The sequence below is a fragment of the Neltuma alba genome, unplaced genomic scaffold (assembly GCF_004799145.2).
Source record: "Neltuma alba isolate B1F8T4 unplaced genomic scaffold, ASM479914v2 tig00002427_pilon, whole genome shotgun sequence".
Taxonomy (NCBI): domain Eukaryota; kingdom Viridiplantae; phylum Streptophyta; class Magnoliopsida; order Fabales; family Fabaceae; genus Neltuma; species Neltuma alba.
Genome location: NW_021632858.1, coordinates 446 through 24,841, shown reverse-complemented (window position 1 = coordinate 24,841; position 24,396 = coordinate 446). Strand labels below are relative to the sequence as shown.

The following is a 24,396-nucleotide window of genomic DNA, read 5'->3' as shown; positions in this document are numbered from 1 at the left end:
ATATAGTTTTGGGCAATTATATATGAATGGGTGCCCATATTGATTGCTGGTTTAAAAAAAACAAAAGAAAATAAGCACGCACATACCTAATCAATGCCCAGAGTATTGATTAGGTATATGTTTTGTTTCAAAACGTACCATTAATCTAGATGTTCCTATTATTTCATCTTATTTTTAGTTAGATTTTTGTAGCTTTTTTATCAGGTTAGTTTTAACTGTTATTAGGTTGCTGCAAGTTTCTTTATCAATTCTTTATAAATTATAATTAAAATTTCATCTAATTTTTAACCCGGTCCACAGGGTTTTAGACGATGGATAAATGAGATCATATCATATTGTCAGTTTAAGGAGGCAAAATACACTTGTCTAACACCATAAAAAGAACCAAATCTGAAAACTGTCCTTGTAAAAGAAGTATGCAGTCTTGATTTTCAAAGAAACACTCCTCTCAGCTTTCTTTACCTTAATCATGCTCTGCTTCGCAAGGCTTTCTGTATAAAGACAAGCCACAAGAGCTAAGATAGAAAATGGGTTGGGAGATTCCTTACAACTACTCTACTGAAGACAGCTGCAGCTGCGGGACTTTACATTGTCTTAAATAAGTTGCCCATCATAAGAACTTGAGCATTATTTTAGATACCACAAAAATAAAAATGCTTTTTTTGGTTGGGTCTGGGGTGGGGTGGGCATTCAAATTAGCCCAGAAAAAAAAAATACAGAAAACAAATCGAACATTTTTACTACAAAATGCTATGAGCATTGATTACATCATAATATCACCACAACTGAACATTGAGTACAACCATCATGATTGCTACAATCAAACACTCCCCACGGAAAGAATGCAGTTAGCAAAGCTGATCAATCCATTTGGCAAACCTCGCCTTCCTTACATGTCTTTTTCAACAATTCCTAGTACGAGAAAACATCAGTTTTTTTGTTTATGAAAAACAGACTCTCTGCATAAGGTCCTGCAAAAGCATGAAAATATTCTTGAACTCCCAAAGACTTCACCAAATCATCCACCGGATCCAGTAAAACTATAGCTCCACTACAAAGTCTCAGCACCACTTTTCCATTACCAGTAAGACCTAATACAGTCATTATGCCTCCATAGCGGTTTAAATCACGACGCAGCACCTCCGTCCATGACTCCACTATACCATATTCTTTCATCACCCAGATGCTAAAAAATTTCATGTTCTTTTTTGAATAAGTATGAAGCACAGCAAGCAAATGCCCTCCTTCCAAAATAGATAGGATCAAAGGAGATTCATTCAATTGTCTCGGTAACATCAATTCTCCAAACGTCTCTTGAACCACATCAAATGATAAAATAAAATTCTGAACTTGATCACCGTACTTACGACTAACAACCCAATGCAATGCACCATTTACAAACATTTGGGTTGTCCTCCTTAGATGAGCAGGAAGGAAAAACAGAGGAACTCTAACACTAATGCTTCTCCAAGAAGCAGAAGCAAGAGAGTATAGCTCAACTTGAGGATTATCCCGTTCATTGTTTAGGGTCACAAGTCTAACTACTTTGTAATCCATGTTCATAGAATCAAAACCAAAACCATAAAGTACCCGATATTGCCGGTGTTCATGAATGTGGCCGCTGCGGGGTATGATTGGTCTACGAAGATTCACGTATTTTCGAAGGGAAGGGTTCCAAATGATGAGAGTAGTGAAATAAATGATCGAATGTTGAGCAAAACATACAAGCCCATTGCAAGTGCCAACCACAGTAGAATAACCGTACAATCGAAATCGAGGAGTGAATGAGAATCTATCAGAAGAAAAGCTGTTAGCTAGTTGATTATATGAGTAGAATGAGTAAAATTCCTGATAATCATTTGTGTGCGTGCTGGGCTGTCCGCTAGATGGACGATCAATTTGGAGGAGGAGGAAATTGTTACCGTTTCTGGGTTGGGCGGTACGGTTGAGGTGATCAGATATGAAGGAAGGATTTGTGATGAGGGAATTCCAAGTTTTGCAAACAGCCCTGAATCTTACCAGAGATTTTGGTGGTAGTCTCTGAAGAATTTCCACCATAATTTCTGGAGGCAAATCGCCAGCCATCGCTTCAGCTTGCAAATAACGCGATTGTCTTCTACGCATATGAACACGTGTGTCCATTTCTCCAGAATTGCCTTAACCCTTTTGTCTAGGCGGTATTTTTTATGACCAAATTCATTGTTATTGACGTTGACGAAATATGCGATGATTGACGTTAACCAAATTCGCCATGATTAATCTCTAATTGATTGATATGATTTGATTATATTTTGGATTCTATTGCCTCTTCGATCATATCCACAAAATTCATTACTGTGGGCTGATGATTTTTTATTTTTGGGGATTTTTTTAATTATTATTTGAAGGAGGGCCAATGTATGGGCGCCAGCGTAATAGTGTACTTTTTTCACTTCTTTGTCTGCTAAGCTTTTAAGGGGAAAAAGATATTTCTACGCCCATGCCCACAGCCCACAAGAGCACAAACAATACCACTAACTAAAGCCCAGTTTATAATTTCAAGAATATTATTAAACGCTTTTTCAAATATATCTTCAGCAAGTGGGAAAACAAGTACAATAATTGTAACTTTTGGTTGGTTAAGGATTAAAAGATGATCTTCATTAGTTATTTGACAATAAAGGAAAAGGAAAATATGGAGTCTCTGATATTTGCATAGTCCAATTATATATCTTGACTCAATTGCAACATTGGATCTACTGAATACTGATCTATCATGCTCCATTTATATCGTCGGACTCATGAGCTCCTTCCTGTACTCAAAAGAAGCATATTGGGACAATAGTAGTATGCCATAATTGACTTGTTTCTCTGCTAAGAAATTACATCACGATCAAAATCAGAAAAGTTTTGTGAGAAGTAAGTAAGCTCCCAGAAGTACACATGAAAAAAATTGGTTTTTGGTTTCCTGATCACAAATGCAAGCCAATATTAACATTGAAATTTCTTGGCGATCGAGCAATGTCCATAAACGCAAAACAAATGTTTCAGAGAACTAGATAGGATTATGATTTTTGCAGTAACTCCATGAAGCATGATTTTGAGTATTCTTCGGCTGCTTGTTTTCAGGTATCACATTGCCTCTAGTAAGGACAAATACCATGTTCTTTGTTTATCAAAAACAAATCTGCATAAGATCCAACAGAACTATTCTGGTTTTTCCCATTTTCCCAATCCGTCACAGAATTTTTCCTGGAATCAATAAAACCATCCCTCCATCAGTTTCGCTCCAAAGGGCTGATACCCCTGATATATCCCCATAATGTCTCGAATCAAAACAATATATTTCATTCCATGGTTCCATAACAGCATATTTTTTCATCACCCAGATACTAAAAAAGGTCTTCTCAGACTTTGAATAACAAATAGAGATAGCAAGTGAATCTAATGGTCCTGCCAAAATAGTCACTGCGGAAGGTGTCTCCTTCAAACAAGGTCCTAGACTCAGTTCCCTAAATGTCTCTTTAGTCACATCAAATGATAAGATAAAATAGTCAGAATTGTTACTTGTACGCTTCATAACCCAGTGTATTGCGCCATTCCTAAACATCTGGGATGTTTCTTCATCAATGAGAAATCCACGAGTAACTCCACAAGTAATTATGTTTCTCCAAGAAAAAGAAGAGGAAGCAAGAGAGAAAACCTCAGCTCGAGGAACAATTATCTTATTGTCGTACCCAGATCCCATAATTTTAACTACCTTGAAGTCCTTGTTCTTAGAATCATAACCGAACCCCAAAAGACAGGGAGGCCTTATGTAATCGCTTGCACAGATTTCGGATGTAGGAAGAATGACATATCGTCGAATAGATGGGTTGCAAATGAGAACTTCAACACTACGATCTCGAAGTAAGTCAGCAAGACATATCAGACCACTGCAAGAGCCAACCAATGTACGATGTCTACTCAAACGAGTGCATAAATAAAGAGAGTGGGAATTTCAGAACTGAGAGATTATGATGCTTACTTTTCTGATGATGATTATCTGAGCTGATCAGTGAGTAATACATGTCGAGATGAAAGTCCTCGCCCCACTCAATATTATAACTCTCCTTCATTGGAGTACATAGCTTAATAAGAAGAGACCCCCCATCACTGTCATTGGCTTGAAGGGTTCGTTTGAGATGGTAAGATGCGAAGTCATGATCAGTGATTAGAGATTTCCAGAATTTACAAACAGACATGCATGTTACTATTGATTTTATTGGCAGTCTCTGAAGAATGTTGTCCCAAACATCTCGAGGAAAATAGTCAGACATGCTTCAGCGAAAGAAAGAATACTCACAGTAAACTCGGGGGAGAAGATCATGAGGATTGAAACATGATTAGCCGTTCAAATATTCTGGGAGGTTCAAATAGGAAGAACATGAGGAGTTAATTTTAAAACAAAAAATAACACAGGAGACAGGACTGACCCAGAGATGTGGTTGAATTTTTAAATAAATAAATAAGCTTGCTTTGAATATCAATCCTGGGATCGAGAATCACATTTTATGGAGAAATAGTATGAATTTATTAAATATTATCTCATTCAATCGTCTTAGAGAATTAGAAGGGGGGAGATGATTTTCTGTTTATTAATATATATATTTGATATATGGATTTTTTTCATTTAAAAATTACCCATAAATTTTTATTTTAAAAACTTAAAGTGTACTTTTATTTTGAAATAACCATTTGAGAGTTACTATTAGCGGAATTATCCAGACAAGTAGGAGCCATGAATATCAGCTCAAATAATTGAGCTTCAGAGCAAATAAATTATATTGATATGAAATAATAAATATCAGTTAATAAATTATGACGTGCGTGTATAATATATGCCTGTCCTTTTTCCGCAGCAATATTAATTGATAAAAAACGACCCATCTATTTTTTGTAACTGAATTACTTCATTACAGGGGGAAAAGCCAACAACATTATGTATAATTACCAGTGATTACGTTTTTTCTCCCTGTTAACCAGCAAATCACTAAAAGAGAACAGCCATATCCGCGTGGGATTTGAATATCCCCTCACATTTATTTTATTCAATTGCCAAATTTATCGATCTAGAATTTAATCTTTTGACTATTTTTCACTTAACAATTAAAAAGTTCCGTTTCTTTATTTTGATTCCTTAACAAAAAAAATACTCCTCCGGTCCTTAATATAAGACCCATTTAACTAATTTGATTAAATTAAGGAAGTTAGGTAAATTAGTTAATTATAAGAAAAGTGACACATTTTTTCTAAAACATCATAATCATCTTTCTTAATACCCCATCTCCCTCTTCTATTTGATTATGGTTGAGGGAGTATCCATAGGGGTAATTTAGAGAAAATTGATAAATATGAGAAATGAGTCTTATATTTAGGACCAAAACCAACTCAACAATTGGGTCCTATATTAGGACCGGAGGAGTATAAAGACAACAAATATTCCAACTCCTATGAACAGAATTTTGGATTTCCCAATGGATGTAGTGAGATTAAAATGTGATTCCATGTAGTAGGACACAATTAGACGACCTGTTTGGAATAACTTATAAATAGTTTTTCAGTCAGGATTTATGAAAGATGAGATAACTATGTGAGAAATTTTATCTTGACTTACGTGAAATGTGTTTATAAATGTTTTTGAACGCTATCCCAAACAAGTCTAGGGTAAGTCAAACAAACATGTCCCAAAAAGCATTAAGCATTTGCACGAAGTACTAATATATGGCAGAGGTTGGAATCAGATTATCTCTACTACCCTTCCCATCCTCTTCCCCTCCACTATCATCTTTTTCTCTTCACAACCATTGGATCAAAACTTCAATGGTCCAGATTTAATATTTTATAACATTTTATAAAGATAAATATTATGATAAAAAATAGATAAATACATTTAAACTGTTAAAATCTAATCTGAACAGTTCATAACTACAGACTGTTATTATAGAGCAAATTTTTTTTTAATTTTTTTTATTACAATTGTAAACTGTTCAAACCAGATTTTAACAGTTTAAATTTATTTATTTATTTTTTTAATAATATTATTTTTATAAGATGTTAAATCTGGACCATTGGAATTTTAATCCAATGGTTGTGAAGAGAAAAGAAGGGTAGTGGAGGGGAAGAAGATGGGAAGGAAGTGGAGAGAATCCAAGTCCGGCAGAGGTTAATGCGATTCTCCAGGTCACTCGCTAACATATTGAAGTCCATCATATATTTTTTTAACAGAAAAGTTATCATAAGGCTATACCAATGTACAAGGAATTTTCAGGTTTTAAGTTGAGAGGCACGACGTTGGCCCAAAAAGATAACAACAACAACAATAGACACTAACTAGGATAGAACTTGGAAGATATCTTAAAGGCTTCTGGGTCTGCAATGACCTGTACAGTTTTGGATATTGTTTCAGCATCTTTCATGTCTGTGTTGCAACCCCATACACGAGTAACAAGTCTCCGACAATTGGGCGATGACTGCTTAAAATACTTCTTGTACCACTCAACCACTTCTTTCTGGTTTATGCTTCTTAGTTCTTGTGCTTCCTTCCTTTTATCAACAATCTTATTACAAAGTTCATCCATGAGTGAGGGATCTTTTTCCAGCAGCTTTGCCATTAACCCACTTCGGTAATTCTCAAAGGAATCACCATCAAGCCCTTCCAACAATTGTTCCAGGCCATCTATGAAGTTATCAATTCTCTCTTGCAAATAAATTGGGTTGTGCTCAGATGACTGAACGCAGAAACAAAACCCAAAAACGCGGTACGTTAATTGTGGGCTACATAGACAAGACCAATTATATCAAAAATCTTCTCCATACCAGAGTCTGTGAGATGTATGGTCATGACAAAAATATAAGTTATGGATGAGCGGTGCATTCCTTTACCGTCAATACCAGCACTCAGATAAGTAACCCATCCTCTAGACTTGAAAAAGGAAAGCAAGCTTCCTTTACCCTCATGCCCAAGGAGATCAGCAAAATATTCTTCTGGTTTCTTCAGATACTCTTGGCGTAGACATGGTAATGTCCATGACAAGTCAAGGATGTGAACATCTTCAACGGCTTCTAACCAGTGTACTTTACCAGCTTTCCAAATAGGACCTTCTATCCTATATTCTGGCTTTGCTTGGTGACTTTTTTTTGACAGCACCAAACAATTCCACAACCCAGCTGTCAAGAACATTCAAAGACTCTCCACCAATAACAACAAGTTTCATTAGTCCACCGTGGTAATAATCCGTGTATAATGTCAATATTTGTTCCCGCAAATTGATACAATTTTCCATTGCATCAACCAGACTCTTGTTATTCCCCGGAAAGAACCGTTAAAAATGTGATCAGGTACACTAGTGTGGCATCGAACTTGTTGAAGTCGGTAAACATCACTTTGTACAACCCGGTTGAATTCTGAATCTATCGTAAGTACTTCTCGATCCATAGCCTCCATTTTTAGTAAAGGTGAAATAAAGAACTGAGAAAATCTTTTCAAGGCACCGCACCGTTGAGAAACTCAGGCTTCACTTCAAAGTGATAACAGGTGTGCTCAGTTTCTGTGTGTGCATTAGGTGAGCCACCATGCAAGTTGCAAATAACTATTATACTCATTTTCATCTGGAAATTCATCACTCCCCATGAAGAGCATGTGTTCTAAAAGATGTGCTAGTCCCTGAGCCTCTAATGGATCAGAGAAGCTACCTATTCCCACACACATTGCCGCCGCCGCCTTTTTAGTCTGCCAAGCAGCCTTTTTACCTTTTCGGACGGCTCTGCGAGGGCCGTCGGGGTAAATCTCAGGATCATGAACTAGCAAAGCACGAAGCCCGTTTTCGAGCTCCACAATTCTGTACAAACGCTTATCATTAGGAGACTTATTTACGATGTCGTCGGATGAGAACGTAGGGCCACCAATTGCCATTGGTTTTTTTCTTCGTCAGGGAAGTCAAAGGGAGAGGAGTTTAGAGTAAGTGTTCAGAGGCAGCAAGCCAGCAAGGAACCTTGTCGCGCCTCTGCTTCGATGGTCTCGGCTACTTATACGCCGCCTATCATAACTTCTTCGTACATTTTTTAAATTTTAAACTAAATATCTAAATATTTAAATTTAAAGAATTCACCCCAGAGAAAAAAAAATTATATTAGGTTGTTTCGAATATATCAATAATCATATTTTTATCGAGAAATAGTATGAGTCTTTTTTTTTTTTGTGTGTGTGGAAAGAAATATTATGGATTTATTAAATCTTATCGTCTTAGAGAATTAGAATTGGAAGATGGAGGATTATTTGTTAATATATGTAGTATAATAGTAATCGATCTATTATCATATATATTATAATAATAATAATAATGCTAGGGCGAAAAGAATCTAATAATTCCATCATATTTATATTCCTACATAGAGATATGGATTTTATTTAAAAATTACCCATAACATTTTTATTTTATTAATTTAAATTTATTTGGGATTATATGTTGACGGTCCTTAACAGAAGTAGCTAAACAAGTAGCCAAGTAGAGTCTTGATTAATTATCAGCTCAAGTCAAACAAATTATATTAATATGAAATATCGAATTTGAATATCACCTTACATGTTTATTTTATTCAATTATCAAATTTATCAATCTAGAATAAATTTTTCAGACTACCTCTTTGACTTAACAACACCGTATAGCCTCTTGTTATTAGGTAAGATGTTATTGTGCTCTGTTCACAACTGAATTCTTAAATAAATGATTAATTAAAAAATCCCACCTAATATTTGTTGAATGTTCTCTTTTGTAAAAATTCCATTACAAATATTTTAAATCCAACATATGAATTAAATATGAATTATCCCAACTGGCAATGGATTAATTAAGATGCGTATATAATTCCTTCTGATATGCCTCAAGTTAAAAGAATTTTGGATTCTCATAGTTTCCCAATCAAAATGAAAGGTAAAAATTAAAATTGGGTTTGAAAAAAATCATTAAAGAGTACTACCTTCAGTCTTGATTAAAAGACTTTATTGGCCTAGATTATAGTCTATCAACAAAGTCTTGTAAATAAGATCGAAAGTAGTAATTAAATAGGTGTTATATTAAAGACTGAAAAAATAATATATTTAGCATGGGGCACTTTGTTCATGTTGACATATAACTTTCTGACAATCTCAGGACTCATTATCACAGAATACTTTAACATAAACACGACAAAATTACATGCGCAACACAAATACATGGAAAAGTAAAGGCTTCAACTGAAAATTTACATTAAATAACTGTGCCAATCAAACAGTTCCTGGTGGGAATTGAATTCGCAAAAGCAATTTGGTATTCTGTAACTTATTACAAATACAAACAGATAACAATACCACATCTGTTAGCGAACAATGTAGCAATGTGCAGAACAACGAATTTTAAGATACTTCAGTGAGGAGGAAATGTCTTCTTCAACCATTCATATTCAAACCTAAAAATCTTGCGTCTTCTGTTTCTTTCTGCACTATGATCAATAAGACAAAGCACCCTGTTCTTCGTTGATTAAAAACAGACTCTCCACATGATGTCCAGCAAAAGCGTAGACAAAATCCCTTGGTCCCAGATCCTTCGCTGATGCTTTTGCAGGATCTAGCAGAATCATCATTCCTCCATAAATTCTCAGCACCAATTCTCCACTATTTCTAATGGCTAAAACATTTGATATGCCCCCATAACGTCTTGAATTGGAATGAAACACTTCAGCCCATGAATCCGCAGAACCATATTCTTTCATCTCCCAAATACTAATAAATTCTTCATCCAACTCTGAACAATAAGTATGAACCACAGCAAGTGAATCCTCTGCTGCTAAAATTGACAATTGGAAAGGAGACTCTCTCAGAGGTTGTGGTAACGTCAATTCTCCAAATTTTTCTTCAACCAGGTCAAATGTTAAAATGAAATTGTGAATCCTACCATTTCTTCTCTGGCTGACAATCCAATGAATTACACCATTTATAAACATCTGATTCTTCCACAATACTTGCATGCACAGCAGAATTGGGGGAGCTTTACCAGTGATGTTCCTCCATGACCCAGTTGCAAGAGAGTAAACCTCAACCTGAGGAGCTTCTTCCACATTGTTGATTCTCGCAACAAGTCTTACCACCTTCAAATCCTTAGCCTCTGAATCAAAACCAAATCCAAAGAAAACCCTGTTCCTTTCATGGTCAGGGTCGCAGGATCTGAAGCTTACACTGGGTTTGGGAAGCTCCAAATATTTCTGAATACATGGATTCCAAATAATAAGATCCGCAGTATCTAATACAGAATAATCAGCGAGACATACCAGTCCATTGCAAGTTCCAACCACCTCCTTGTGCTCACTCGTAAACAGAGGAATGAGAGAGGATTTCAAAACAAAGGGTTCATCCCTTATCTGATTACCAGAACAAACAGCGTAAAAATCTTCGGATTCGTTGTACTTGTATCCCTCTACTCGTTTCTTTAGAGAGATGAAGAGGAAGATGGAGGCAATATCTGGGTTGGATTGAATCGTACGGTTGAAGTGTTCACATATGAAGGAGTGATCTGAGATCAGAGACTTCCAGGATTTGCAGACAGAGATGCAGTTCACAAGAGACTTGAGAGGCAATCTGTGAAGAATTTCCTCCAGGACTTCCGGAGGGAAATAGTAAGACATTTCTGCAACACCGGAAACGAATTCACGGAGATCCAACATTTATTGATGCAGCAACGAAAGAAGAGAAGGATTATACACACAAAAAACGGATTGATTTCTGATTCTAAAACAAGTCCTGGGGATAGCACTTGCTTTTTTAACAACTCTGCAAGCTACATTCCCATTATATAGTAAAATAATATTTCTCACATGTCAAGGCTTAAAGACAACGTTGATGTGCTCCAGGTCCAACGATGGGAAAGTAAAAAAAAATAATACTCCTCCGATTCTTAATATAAGATCCATTTAACTAATTTGATTAGATTAAAAAAGTTAGGTAAGTTAGTTAATTATAAGAAAAATGACACATTTTTCCTAAAACACCATAATCATCTTTCTTAATACCTCATCTTCCTCTTCTACTTGACTATGGTTGAGGGGTATCCATAGAGATAATTTAGAGAAAATTAATAAATATGAGAAATGAGTCTTATATTTAGAACCAAAACCAACTCAAGAATTAAGTCTTATATTAAAGATAGAAGGAGTACTAGTGATGATGATTTAGTCAGAAGAGATTAAATTTTATTGGTGGGGGGTTGGTAGGGTTCGTCTTTTCTTTCTTTCTCTCCGTCAGAGTGGTGGGGTAATTCGTAATCCTCAGTAATAAAATAGTCAAAAATTCCGGGCTTCTCAGCGTGGGAAGCTCAAGAATGTCAACTTGTGAAAGCGCCAGAGTTGTCATTCATTGAATGTTTGTCCTTTCACTTTATAAGAATATATCGCGTTTAGGTTGCTAAAAAAGTAAGTGTCAATTTTAAAAATTTAATAACTCATTGACTAATTACTTTATTACCTGACTCTTCATTAATATTCTATCGATAAAACCAATTCGTCTGATTAACCTTTTTTGAATAAATTGACTTTCATTTAAACTACTATGATATTATTGAATGCTGTAGCAATATAATGACTTGTTTGGTAGGTGTCGTTTGTATGAGAAATTACTGGTTCTAGATTCTTACCTCGTGTATGATCGTTATCCAATTTTGTCAAAGAAAGCAGAAATTAAAGCAGCATATGATTAATTCTATTGTTATTGTCTCCTTGCTAGCAAAATTATTGCACGGTCGGAATGAGGGGCCTTGAGCCAAAGGTCTTATAGTTCAATGGAATCAAGTGATGAGCACTTTAAACTCATCAGATCTGGACCGTTCATATCTGATTTAAATGGTCCAGATTTAATTTTTTTATTTATTTAAAATAATTATTTTAACAGGCGTAGAATCCAAAATAGAAATAATCTCTTAATTATCATTCTTTCAAAATATAATTTTTTCTATTTAAAAACAATTAATTAAAATTTTTAAATTTGAATCGTTCAGATCAGACATAGATGGTCCAGATCTGATGAATTTAGAGTGCTCATCAAAGTAATGAGCAGTAAAACTTTCATAGTTTAATAGCATTGATTCTTTCTTGTAAGTGGAAGGTCGTGAGTTCAATCCGTTTGTAATATCAGATTATTAGTACCTCTTTAAATTTAAAAAAGAAAAAAAAACAAAAGAAAAGAATGAGGGTTCAAAATATTCGGATGACTCATGGACATTACCATTGCGATTATTGGAAGCACTTGAAGCTTCAGATAACATTAGAGGTTGGTGAGGAGCTGAGTTGGACATTTTAAAGTTGACCAGTGGAAAAACTCGCAATACTGAGCACATGCATGCATGAGAAAATATCAATAGAACATCAAAGCTGACTACTTTGGAGGCTAATTGTGCCGTAAAATTAGCAGTTATATAGTTTAATTAAGAGATTCAATTTGGGGTCATAGTTGATTAAACAGCCATCCTACCTGTATATACCCACCAAATACGAAATGATCATTGAACAAAGACGAGTGCATTTTGGTTCAGTTGCTAGTTGCTTCCAAACGGATACCAGCCATACATTTTATAATAATAAACAAGTCGATAATAATCTTGTTGTACAAGAAGATCGACAACGTATGCCTAACAAACGAAAGGGACCATAAAGTGTGAAAAGAATTAAAAAAAGGGAATTATCGACTTTCAATTGTGATGTTATTCCCCCCGTTAAAAAAAAAAAAAGATATCATGAAAACGACTTATCTCTTTCATTCAAAGGAAAACCTGCTTTGAGGGGTAGGAATGGGACTTGCAAACCTACCCCTTGAAGTTAACTAACTATGAAAGAAAAGAATACATATAAATTGCCTTATCTTGCGCTTTCTTTTAATACGCGATCAAAGGTTTTTAGCACCAAACCTCCGTCATTCCTCATGCTTATTAGTACTCTTGATATGCCTCCATAAAGGCCTGAATCAAAAGAAAGTATTAGACTCCATGAACTTACAATACGGGTATTATATTCTTTCATCACCCAGATATACACGAGCCTTTATGAGGCAAAGCCAGTGAATCGCCTTTTGTAAAAGAAGATAGACTAGAACATGATGAACCCAAGCATTGCGGCAACATCAATTAATAATCATTTAAAGAAAAAAAAAATCAATTAATAATCAGCCAAACACAAATAGTAGCCCATTGCCAATTGCAATGGGGAAGCCAAAATCACGTTGATGAATGAGGGGCAGTTTCGAAATATTATACTACTTCTAGTTCTTAATATAAGAGCTGTGTGACTAATTTAAGTAGTTTAAGAAAATTAATTAAATTAATTAGTTGTAATAAATATGTATTGTTTTTTTTTTCTAAAATATCCTTACTAATCAAGTGTATTAGTTAAAATTACCCTTATTACAATGACTTTTTTTTTTAAAAAAAAGAGAGATAAAGTATATTTGAGTCTTATATTTAGAATCAAAATAAAAATCAAACTAGTTCTTATCAACGACAGGGGGCAGTACATATATACATACAGATCTGCATGGTTCGTGTTCAAGTTCTATACTTATCCTCAATTTAACCCAAAAGATACCTAAAACAAATTTTATGAGCTGCTTCTATTTTTTTTCTTAATTAGAGAAGTAGGCACTAGCACTTTGGGATCAAACTTGCGATTGCTCATTTGATAGAGATACTGAATTATTTTATCATCAGCACAAGACATGAAAAAGATTTAGAAAAACAAGATACCATGAAAACGACTTATCTCTTTCATTCAAAGGAAAACCTACTTTGAGGGGTAGGAATGGGACTTGCAAACCTACCCTTCACTACTACATAAAAGTTGAGCGCTACCAGTGCTACCTGATGATTAGGGGTCTGTTTGGATAACATAGAAAACCATGATTTTGGATCAAAATCCAAGAAAAAACAGAAACCATGGTTTTGGATCAAAACCATGGTTTGGAGCTCAAAACCATGGTTTCAGAAGAAGTAAATTCATTCTGCTTCTGGCTCAAATGGGAGAGTATGATTGTACCTGTAGAGTAAATCTCAACGATAATATGATTTTAACATTCCTCAATTATTTTTTTATAAACATATTTAATTTTATATTTTATAAATATATATACATATTAATTATATTATTTTATATATTATTAATTATGTTGGTAAAAAAATATATTATTAACAATTTTATTTTTTCAAATTAAAATATATTATAAAATCTATCTTTTATGTAATTATCATATTAACTTATACATTTTTTAGTAAAATTTGTACATATAAAAAGTTCTTCTGATAACAACTATCCAAACACTCTCATTTATCAGAATCACTTTTTCACAAAATATATTCTCCACAAATCTATTTTTTTCAAAATCTATTTTCCAGAAGCTATTCTCCAAACCATGATTTGATTTCATCCAAATACACTCTAGGTAGCGTTTCAGAAGCGCGACCAAAAAAATACCCCCCCCCCCACCCACCCACCCAAAAATAGGCATAACGGTAGCATTTGGAATTATAAGCGCTGCCGCTTATTGTAACTCTAGGTAGCGCCTAAACCTTAAAAGTGTCACCTTGAGTTTTTTGTTAATTTTATTAATTAAAGCTTCTGGCAGCACTTGAGTCACAAAAACGCCACCTACGGTTTTATTGTTTTTTTTTTAAATAATTAAAGCATCAGGTGGCTCTTGTGCAGTACAAGTGGTAACTAATGCTTTGTTTTTTTTTTTTTTTAATTTCCATATAAGTACCACCTAAAGTTTTTTATTAATATTTTACAAATTTACGTTAATTACCACCAAAACACAAAATTGTTTATAGAAGATTAATAACGACAATCAAATACCAGCATAATTAACTTAACTATATCACAAGAAATAACAACCATCCAATGTGATTACACTTGTAACTATTGAGTCAAACTATATCACAAGTTCTTCCTCCTTAACATATACTACCTCCGGTCTTTAATATAAAACTTTGTTTGACTTTTATTTTGGTCCTAAATATAAGAACTCAATCCACTTTGTCTCTCATATTTATGCATTTTTTTCCAAGATAGTGCTTCTAACAATAATAGTTCTAGCCAATACACTTGATTAGTAAGGATATTTTAGAAAATACAATATATATTTATTACAAATAACTAGCTTAACTTTTTTCTTTAATCTCCTCAAATTAGTCAACTGGCTCTTACAAATAGGACCGAAGATAGTAATTAATAATAATGTAACTTTGATGGGAACATAAGCCATGAAATGAATAGAACAATAGATATGACGCCGACCAAGTAAGGTAAATGTCTATTTAAGAATGAAGAGAGAAGCAACATGTAAAATATAAAAATAAACATAAAAGGCTTCAATGTGTTTCATTCTTCGAATTTAAAGGCAGAGCAAAATAGCAGCAAATTTTTTCTTTAATCTTAATGTGAAAAGGAAAAGTCAATTCCTATTATACTTTGCTGTGCTACCTTAGAATTCTCATTGTCTTGCATAGAAAGGCTAAAGCACATTACATTTGTTTAATTAAATTAACAGAATAAACTTAAAAGAAGAAAGAGGAAAGAAGCTTACTCAAATAACAGCAACCCATGGACAATCTTAGAGACAACGGCAACGGAAGTTGAAGACACACCGACAAACCTCACAAACGGAATACTAGTATGGGTTCAACAGAACGACAGAGAGATTGAAGCTTTTGAGTTGAGGGTTGCATGGGGCTTTCAAGAGTATTAGATGGAAGCTTTTTAATAAATATTATTCTCACAGGATTCTTTATTTTAATTCTCCAAAAAATTAAAATCAATCAGGTAGCACTTGGCTAACCTAACGCTACCTGGTTCAATAGAAACAAAAATATTAAAAACATTCATGCAGCCCTTAGGATTCTAATGCGCTACCTAATTCCTCTAAAAATAAATATATTAACAAATTAAAGAAGATAGCGCTTTAATAGGTTAAGCGGTACGCAATTCATTTATCAGTAATTAGATTAGGGAGCACTTCATACGCAAATGCTACCATATTAGTTTCAAAAATGACTAAGCGGTAACGCTTATTAAATAAAGTGCTACCATACAAATTAAAAATAAAATTAAATATAAAGTATAAATAAAATGTAGCATTTTGTAGAGAAAATGCTACGAAATGTACGCTACTAAAGTTACTTTTTGTAGTAGTGCTTGAAATTATCTAACTATGAAAGAAAAGAATACATATGAATTGCCTTATCTTGTGCTTTCTTTTAATGCGTGAAAACCTATTTTCTATTGGTTTATTGAAAACAAGCTCTCCTCCAGCAAAACTCACAGTATATCCTCCTGCATGCTTCAGTACTAAATCTTACTTTGGTTTGGACCCAATAAAATTATATTATGATCAAAGGTTTTTAGCACCAAATCTCCATTATTCCTCATGCTTATTATTACTCTTGATATGCCTCCATAAAAGCTTGAATCAAAAGAAAGCATTAAACTCTAATGAACTTACAATACGGTATTCTTTCATCACCCAGATATATATGAGCCTTGAACAGTTTTTATATCACCTTTTGTAAAAAGAGATAGACTAGAACATGATGAATCCAAGCACTGCGGCAACATCAATTAATAATCAGCCAAACACAAAGAGTAGCCCATTGCAATGGGGAAGCCAAAATCACATAGATGAATGAGCGGCAGTTTCCAAATATTATACTACCTCTAATCTTTAATATAAGAGTTAGTTGACTAATTTGAGTAGATTAAAAAAATCAGTTAAATTAGTTATGCATAATAAACGTATTGTTTTTCTAAAATATCCTTATTAATCAAGTGTATTAGCTAGAACTACCATTACTACAAGGACTACATTAAAAAAAACATAAATATGAAAAATAAAGTGGATCGGGATCTTATATTTAGGACTAAAATAAAAGTTAAACTAGTTTTTATATTAAAGACCGGAGGTAGTACATATGTACATATAGATATGCATGGTTCGTGTTCAAGTTCTATGGATATCCTCAATTTAATCCAAAAGATAGCTAAAGCAAATTTTATGAGCTGCTTCTATTTTTTTTCCCCCTAATGAGAGAAATAGGCACTAACACTGTGGGATCAAAACCTGCGACTGCTCATTTGATGGAGATACTCTCAGACTGCAAAGCTACATTTGGCTAGCTACTAACTGTATAGTCTAGTCTAAATTTGATTTGATATAATTTTAATTTTAACTAAAAAAATGTAAAATCTAACCATGAGTTAAGAATGATAATTATAAATCAATTTACATGATAGATTTTTTTTTGTCATTTTTTCTTTATTTTGTAAAAGCGAAATCGCCACCGCAAACTTTCTTCTTCTCTCTTTTTTATATTTTCATGACTGCAACCGTGTGCCGTGGCCCGCAAAGGACAGCACATAAGCAAACATGACCTCTGCGTTTTCACATTTTCTGCTCGAACTTGGGCCCATCCGGCCCAGTATACCCTCTAGCACTGTTCCTTGGCTTCCAGGCCTCTAATGTTCATTCGTGGAGTATTTTTTAAAATGAATCATAAAAATTTCATTAATTTTTTTAATTTTATAAAGGATCTTGTACCAGAAGACTAATGGAAAGGATATTATTATAAGTAAATAAATTGGAATATTATATAAATAGCGACAAGCATTACATTATTTGGGTGAAACAAAACGAACATCAACAAAGTCTTTGACATAAGACTTGTATTTTTGCTTTATCAGAAACAAACTCTCCACATGATCTGCAGCAAAGCCAACCTCATACTGTTGGAGTTCAAGATCTTTGGCTGCTTTTGGCTTCTCCAAATTATTATCTAATAAAAATAGCATGCCGCCAATCACTTTCACCACCATTTCCTCAGATCTCCTCAGAGCTATTATTCTCTGTATGCGTGGATAATGTCTTAAATTAACACAACGCACCAGATTCCATGAATCCACATCACCGTACTCTTTCATCACCCATATATACATCACATCACTCCCCTCTGGATCTTTCTTCTGATAAGCCAAAGCAAGACAACTTCCTCTAACCAAAAGAGATGGATCAAAACATGACTCGTCGTCCCAGCAATTTGGTAGCATTGTTTCTCCGAATGTCTCCTCAGCCAAATCGAACGTCGATATAAAACTAGGACGTCGTTGGTTGTTGCATTTCCCACAAAAAACCCAATGTAGCGCACCATTCACAAATGTCAGGCTACGTTTCGAACTCAAATGGGAGCAAGAAAATATTGAAGGAACCCCATCTTTGATGCTTCTCCATTGACCACTTGCAAGAGAGTACACGTAAACCTCAACTGGTGCAAGGAGTGGATTCTTGGACCAGCCAGGGACCAGCACGACAACCTTAAAGTCCTTGTTTCTAGAATCAAAACCAAACCCAAACATAATATGGCCCCCATAAAGAGAGAGATGTTCAGGGAGTAGTGTCCCCAAACTCGCATATATTTCGGGAAGCACGATGAATTTTCGAATAGACAGGTTCATAATTATAAATCGATCGTGCAATGATGATTCTGAGTATTTAACTATACATACTAACCCATTGCAAGTGCCAACCACGTCCAAGTCACGCTTAATTTCATCACGCAGCCGTGACGTTGTTATAATCGCGAGGCAACTAGCTTCTTTATCATGGGAACGTACAGAAAGAAACTGCTCTGATTTTATCTTCTCTTGGGAAGGAAATAACCGACATGGGAGGCCACAAAATATGGAGTGATCTTGATGAGGGTGTTCCAGAAATTTGTATTGAAGAAAAAGAGGTTCGTCATTGCCACTGTTGGCTTTTCTATGATCCAAATGAGCAAGGATGAAGGATTGTTTAGTGATAATAGACTTCCAAGCCTTGCAAACACAAATGCATTTTCCTAATGATTTCACCGGCAGTCTCTGAAAAATGTTCTCCCAAATTTCTCGAGCAAGACCCTCAGACTCGGCTGCTTCAACGGATTTTCTGTTTCTACTTCTGTGGGGTTGCCACCACCCACAAAATATAGCTGTTCAAAAAAAAAAAAACAAACAAACACAATGATAAAATAAAAGGAGAGAACAACTAGAAAATAAAGGTGATGTGCATATATATACACAAAAAGATACCTTTCAAGAAAATGCTTACAGAAAAATCAAACCTGAAAAAGAAGAACGAAAAGTTATTCAGAAGTTTCGGATCTAATTTTTAGAAGACTGGTATAAAGGAACTGGGGACGTAACATACCAAGGTGCGCGCATGGTTGGCCTCTCAATCTGCTTTTCTGTCTCGGTGGGATCATCAGATATCTCTTTATATTTGATGCCGCCATTCTTGATCGACTGGAAATCATGTTAGCTTCAGTTCTGTTGGAGTCAATCCCCATGCGATCTTTCGAAATATATTTTTAAAGATTGAACTAGATTTTTGTTTATCTAGTTAATAACAATTGTATCGTTAATAATTTAAAATTTTCAATTGAAGATTTTAGAATTCAAATAATAGCAAGTTTTCTTTTGGGAAAAAGACAGTAAAATACCCTCAAAATTATTAAATGACAAATTAGGATTGGTGAATTTCAAAATCTCAATTCAGGTCTTAGGTAGCGTTTTGGAATTTTCAAATCTTGTAAAATAACAATATTGTCCTTACTATCGATGATTACTTCCATATAGCTATTGACTACTCTATTTTAACTATTAACTACTTTTGTTTTTAAAGTTCTGGTTATTACTTTTATACAGCTATTGACCACACAAGAGTAGTAAATCGCAATACTAGAGTAGTTAGTAGCTTAATAAGAGTAGTCATCATAGTTTAAAAATAAATGTAGTTAATAGTTAAAAAAGAGTAGTCAATACATAAGAAAGAGTAGTCACCGGAACTCCCATGATTGGTCACCGGAGTTCCGATAACATGTCATCAGAGTTTAAAAATAAATGTAGTCAATAGCTAAAAAAGAGTAGTCAATACATAAGAAAGAGTAGTCATCAGAGCTCCAGTGGTTAGTCGCCGACAAGATCACTAGCATCAGAGCCCTAGCGGTCAGAATTGCTGAGGTGGCAATATTAAAAAAAAGGGTAAAAAATAGTAAAAGACATTTTTGTAATTTTACAATATTTAAAAATTCTAAAAAAATACCTAGGGTCTGAATTGGGATTTTAAAATTTAGAAACCCTTATTTTTCATTTAGTATTTTTTAGGGTATTCTAGTGTCTTTTTCCCTTTTCTTTTTGGCCAAATAACAATAGAAAGGTTTGAAAATTAAATTTTGAATAATTCATTATCGAGTTTGCATTTGGAGTATTTATAGATAAAATTTCAGTTTTTATGTTAGTCAGCTTTGCCTTCAATGGAGCAGAAGAAACATTTGAGTCCGATCCTTCTTTTCCAATCTCACAATGATCTTGGTCTTCGGCGTCATCATCCAAATTCATGTTAATTTTTATTGTGTCTCTATCAAGACCCTAGCATATCAAATCTTTCCTCACCGAGGACCTAATGTATTTCTTGTAAATGAGTTCTTTTTCCTCACAATTATATTTATATTATTTTTTGAAGAAAGGTGCAATCCTATTTATATTTACATCTTATCCTATTAATTATTCTTATTATTGGAGTAAATCCCAATTATAAAAGAAATATTTATCAAAGACATAAGTTACACTACTAAAATTTTGAACGTTCTCACAGAAAATTAACCATCTGGCTCCGCAAGTCACACCACACATTTTTCTCTTTCTCCCATGGATTTCTTCCCAGTGAACAGGCCTGTGAAATGCAGGGAAAGTGACGTCCGTGACTAAAACCTGACCCGCATATTGATATTTAGATTTTCACGATTTGGGATGAGGACTCTTCTGCAATATGGTCCTCTGAGATTTAATAATCTGGACGGTCCAGATTGGTCCAATTCTCCTACGTCCTGTTTGTAGAATTGTCAGTTGTCACCCATTTAATCTTATATCTGGTCCACTTTCTTCATTAGTGAAAGGATTAATAAGAAATTTAAGGGGGGGAGGAAAGGGGTGTGCAAGCAGTCCCGAAAAGAGTTGGCAAAAAATTAAATTCCGTATGAGAGAATGAACAAGGAGACCGTAGGAACTCAACATTCAAGGGCATTAGCAAACCCGCAAAACAAGAACATACGGAGCAGAAACATTACAAGGTAATGAAGGATCGTTTCAAGTAGTGTGTTAAGTGGCAAGTTTACTGAGGATTAGGAGGGCGACTATTAGCAGCAGAGACCCTGGAGCCCCATTCAAGCAACTCTTTGCTGGTATCATCCTTGTGAACTATCACCTCTATGAAGCATAGGCAATCCTTCTTAGGTCCTGTTGCTGTTTCAATTGCTTCAATCAGCTCCTCTTCACAGAAGACCTGCAATTAAAGTACAGGCATAAAAGGACACAGAATCAGCATCTTATCCATTATTGCTTTATAAAAAAGTTGATAGGCTTCAAAATGAGGTATCAGTTCCATCCATAATCATATTTTGAGTCATTTTCTTCTTCTGTAATTTTCTCTCTAAATACATGAATGCAGGTAGAAAATTACCTTGGCGGTCCAGCATTTGCCTTCCCCGTTGTGGATTGCCTCAATCAGCCCAGTATAATTCCAGTTCTTGATCACATTGTATGGCCCATCATGGATTTCAACTTCAATAGTGTATCCACCATTGTTTATCAGAAAGATTATGGTCTTCTGCCCACATCGCAGCATTGTTGATACATCCTGAGCAGTCACCTGCAAAGCAAAAAGGGCATTGAATTTCATTAGGCTTGAACACTTGAACTCAACAAATTTAGATTCTTGCTAAATTCTCTGGCCATGAAGAATAAGACAAACCTGGAAACTTCCATCGCCTATGCAAGCAATCACTCGCTTCTCAGGAACAGCCTGTGCATAACCAAGGGTTGCACCAACAGACCACCCAATTGATCCATATTGCATTTGGAACTCATAACTGTGAACCAATGGAAAAAAAAAAAAAAATCAGTACTTCTAAGAAAAATAAGCCGAGAAATCCCAGAGATCAAATTTTTGGGGTGCTCACCCACAACCCCTTGGCAGTTTCAGCTTCTGGCAGTTAAACCATGAATCACCCGTCTCAGCAATTACAGCAGATTCACTAGACAACATCTTTTGTATATGCTCGAACAGAACATTAACCCTCAAAGGTTCCTTAGGTGCAGACTTCAATGGATGCCCTTCAGGAACATAAATCCTGTGGTAGTTTTCATAAGCAGTTTCATTATGCTTAAGTCGCTTAGCTAGTGCCCCAAGGAAGTCCCTCATCAACACACACCCAAATGCAGGGCCATTTCCAATTACAACTCGTTCTGGCTGCACAATGATCGCCTTATCTTTCTTGAGAAGATGTGAATAACCAACAGAGCTGTAGTCATTGAAGATAGGTCCAGCAAACAAGTATGCATCAGCAGACTCCACAATCTCAGCACAGAAAGCAGTACTCACTGCACCCCAGTAAGTTCCAATGAAGTGGGGATGGTGCTCAGGAACTAATCCTTTAGCTGATGGCATCACAGCAAGTGCATAACCAGAACCATCAGCTAGTTCAACAAAGGCTTCGCCTGCCTTTGCCACTCGCATTTTGGGCCCAGCCACTAGAACTGGTTTTACTGCCTTGTTGAGGAATTCAGCAGCAGCCTCCACAGCTGCTTCCAACCCCATCCGATTACTCAGTCTGTAAAATACATCAAGATAGAATCGATCAATGAGAAAAGTTCTAAAATATTCTCGATTCAAGAGGGAAATAATCAAAAGGTCGAGAAGGTTACCTTGGAGATAGTGAAAAAGGAACAGGTTCACGACTGAAAGTGGGGTGAGGAATCCCAGGCAAGTTGCAGCTTATGCTTATATACACAGGCTTGCTTTCTTTCAGGGAGGTTGAGATCGCCGTATCAATCAATTCATGAGCGTCTTCCAAGTTGTTCACCACAGCCTATATAGTTTCAAGGTATCAAAACCAATAAGCTTAAATGATCAGCAATAGAGATACAATCTATCACTTCTCCGATGACGAAAATAGCATGAAATCGGTATCTGATTTTTATCTGGGAGACTATCACAAGCACCTAATCGACATTTTATAGTACAAACACTACGATGTATCCGACCCTGAACTTGGGAGCTCATGAAATAATAATTAGAAGTAAATTCGGAAATCGCAATGAAATTAGTACCTGGTAGCAAGTGACAGTTTGGAAGCATCGAAGCTCTTGGCTGAAATCGGGCAAACCAATAGTGTGATGGAGGATCCGGTTGGTGCCGTAGTCATTGGAGTTGGGACCACCGACGATACAAATGAGGGGCAAATTCTCACTGTAGGCACCAGCAATGGCGTTGATAACACTGAGGCCACCAACGGTGAAAGTGACGACGCACGCCCGACGCCACGGGCGCGAGCATAGCCGTCAGCCGCATAGCCGGCGTTGAGCTCGTTACAGCAGCCGACGAGGTTGAGCCCCGGTTCAGCTACCAAATGGTCAAGAAGGGTGAGGTTGAAGTCGCCGGGAACGGAGAAGACGTCGGTGACACCAACCTGAACAAGTCGGCGAGCCAAGTGGCGACCGAGAGTGGCCTCAGAGGAGCTGATCGCACAGGGAGCAACAGAGCTCTGAATGGTGCATACGGTGCCGTTTGGTGGGCCACCCACGTCGTTACTGGCGGCTTTACAAGCGTCTATAGCTCCAATCTTAGTTTCCATGGAAGAGGGATTCTTCTGGGATCTTCTAAATGAAAAGCTAAGGTGGAAGGAGAAAGAGAGCGCGATGATGGGGAGAAAGACAGAAGGACGAGAGTGAAGGTTTGAAATTTCTAGGTGCCCTGGTGTTGGAATTTGAGGCGTATAATATATACATACATATATACGGCTAGGAAGGCTTCACCGACTGAGATCGTTATTATGGAAAGACAAGGGAAAAGAGAGCGAAAGTGAGAACAGAGAAAAGAGTGAGATACTAGGGGCGTGTGGGGTTTGGTAACGCTGGAATCGGAGGTTTAGTCTTTCGGCGACCGTGTCTGGTTTTTGCTTTTGGTTTTCGGTTTTGGCCGTACAGAACCAAATAGTGGCCGTGATTTTTCATTTTTGTTTGCATTCTGGAAAATCCCTGCGTGTTTAGCACGTAGAATTATTCATCAAAAAGAAAGATTCTGTATTCTCATGGCAAATGGCAGCGCCAATTACGCAATTAGCCCAACTTGCCCAATCCCTGTACTAAGCAAATTCCAAGTTTTGCTCTTATTCATTACCTTGCTGACTGATTTTTATAGAATTTTGGCATATATTCTGGTAGACACGGTGAGTTTGAGGAATGACCGAATATGTGATAATTTTTCCCAAAAAGAAAAAAATCAGA

The 24,396-nt window shown here is 35.7% G+C and overlaps 3 protein-coding genes and 1 pseudogene across 3 annotated transcripts; all 4 read right to left on the bottom strand.

Annotated features, from left to right (window-relative positions):
* Window positions 1–714: 714 nt before the first annotated feature.
* On the bottom strand, window positions 715–2,156 carry LOC114727198 (F-box/kelch-repeat protein At3g23880-like). The gene has a single exon (XM_028913909.1). It carries the CDS (start codon window positions 2,140–2,142, stop codon window positions 913–915), a length of 1,230 nt encoding a protein of 409 aa, XP_028769742.1. The 5' UTR covers window positions 2,143–2,156; the 3' UTR covers window positions 715–912.
* Window positions 2,157–6,347: 4,191 nt separating this feature from the next.
* LOC114727116 (nardilysin-like) lies at window positions 6,348–7,933 on the bottom strand (annotated as a pseudogene).
* Window positions 7,934–9,106: 1,173 nt separating this feature from the next.
* On the bottom strand, window positions 9,107–10,739 carry LOC114727188 (F-box protein CPR1-like). The gene is made up of 2 exons (XM_028913901.1): window positions 10,324–10,739; window positions 9,107–10,231 (listed from the first exon to the last, which is right to left on the bottom strand). Exons 1-2 carry the CDS (start codon window positions 10,329–10,331, stop codon window positions 9,505–9,507), a joined length of 735 nt encoding a protein of 244 aa, XP_028769734.1. The 5' UTR covers window positions 10,332–10,739; the 3' UTR covers window positions 9,107–9,504.
* Window positions 10,740–21,059: 10,320 nt separating this feature from the next.
* On the bottom strand, window positions 21,060–23,959 carry LOC114727170 (pyruvate decarboxylase 2-like). The gene is given in 7 exon segments (XM_028913889.1): window positions 21,060–21,394; window positions 21,572–21,760; window positions 21,863–21,980; window positions 22,071–22,721; window positions 22,816–22,979; window positions 23,221–23,423; window positions 23,426–23,959. Coding segments are annotated over 7 exon segments (1,815 nt in total). The 5' UTR covers window positions 23,745–23,959; the 3' UTR covers window positions 21,060–21,223.
* Between the last annotated feature and the right edge of the window lie 437 nt (window positions 23,960–24,396).

Coding starts and splice junctions, on each gene's coding strand:
- LOC114727198 (XM_028913909.1), bottom strand. CDS start 2,142: ATGGACACACGTGTTCATATGCGTAGAAGACAATCGCGTTATTTGCAA.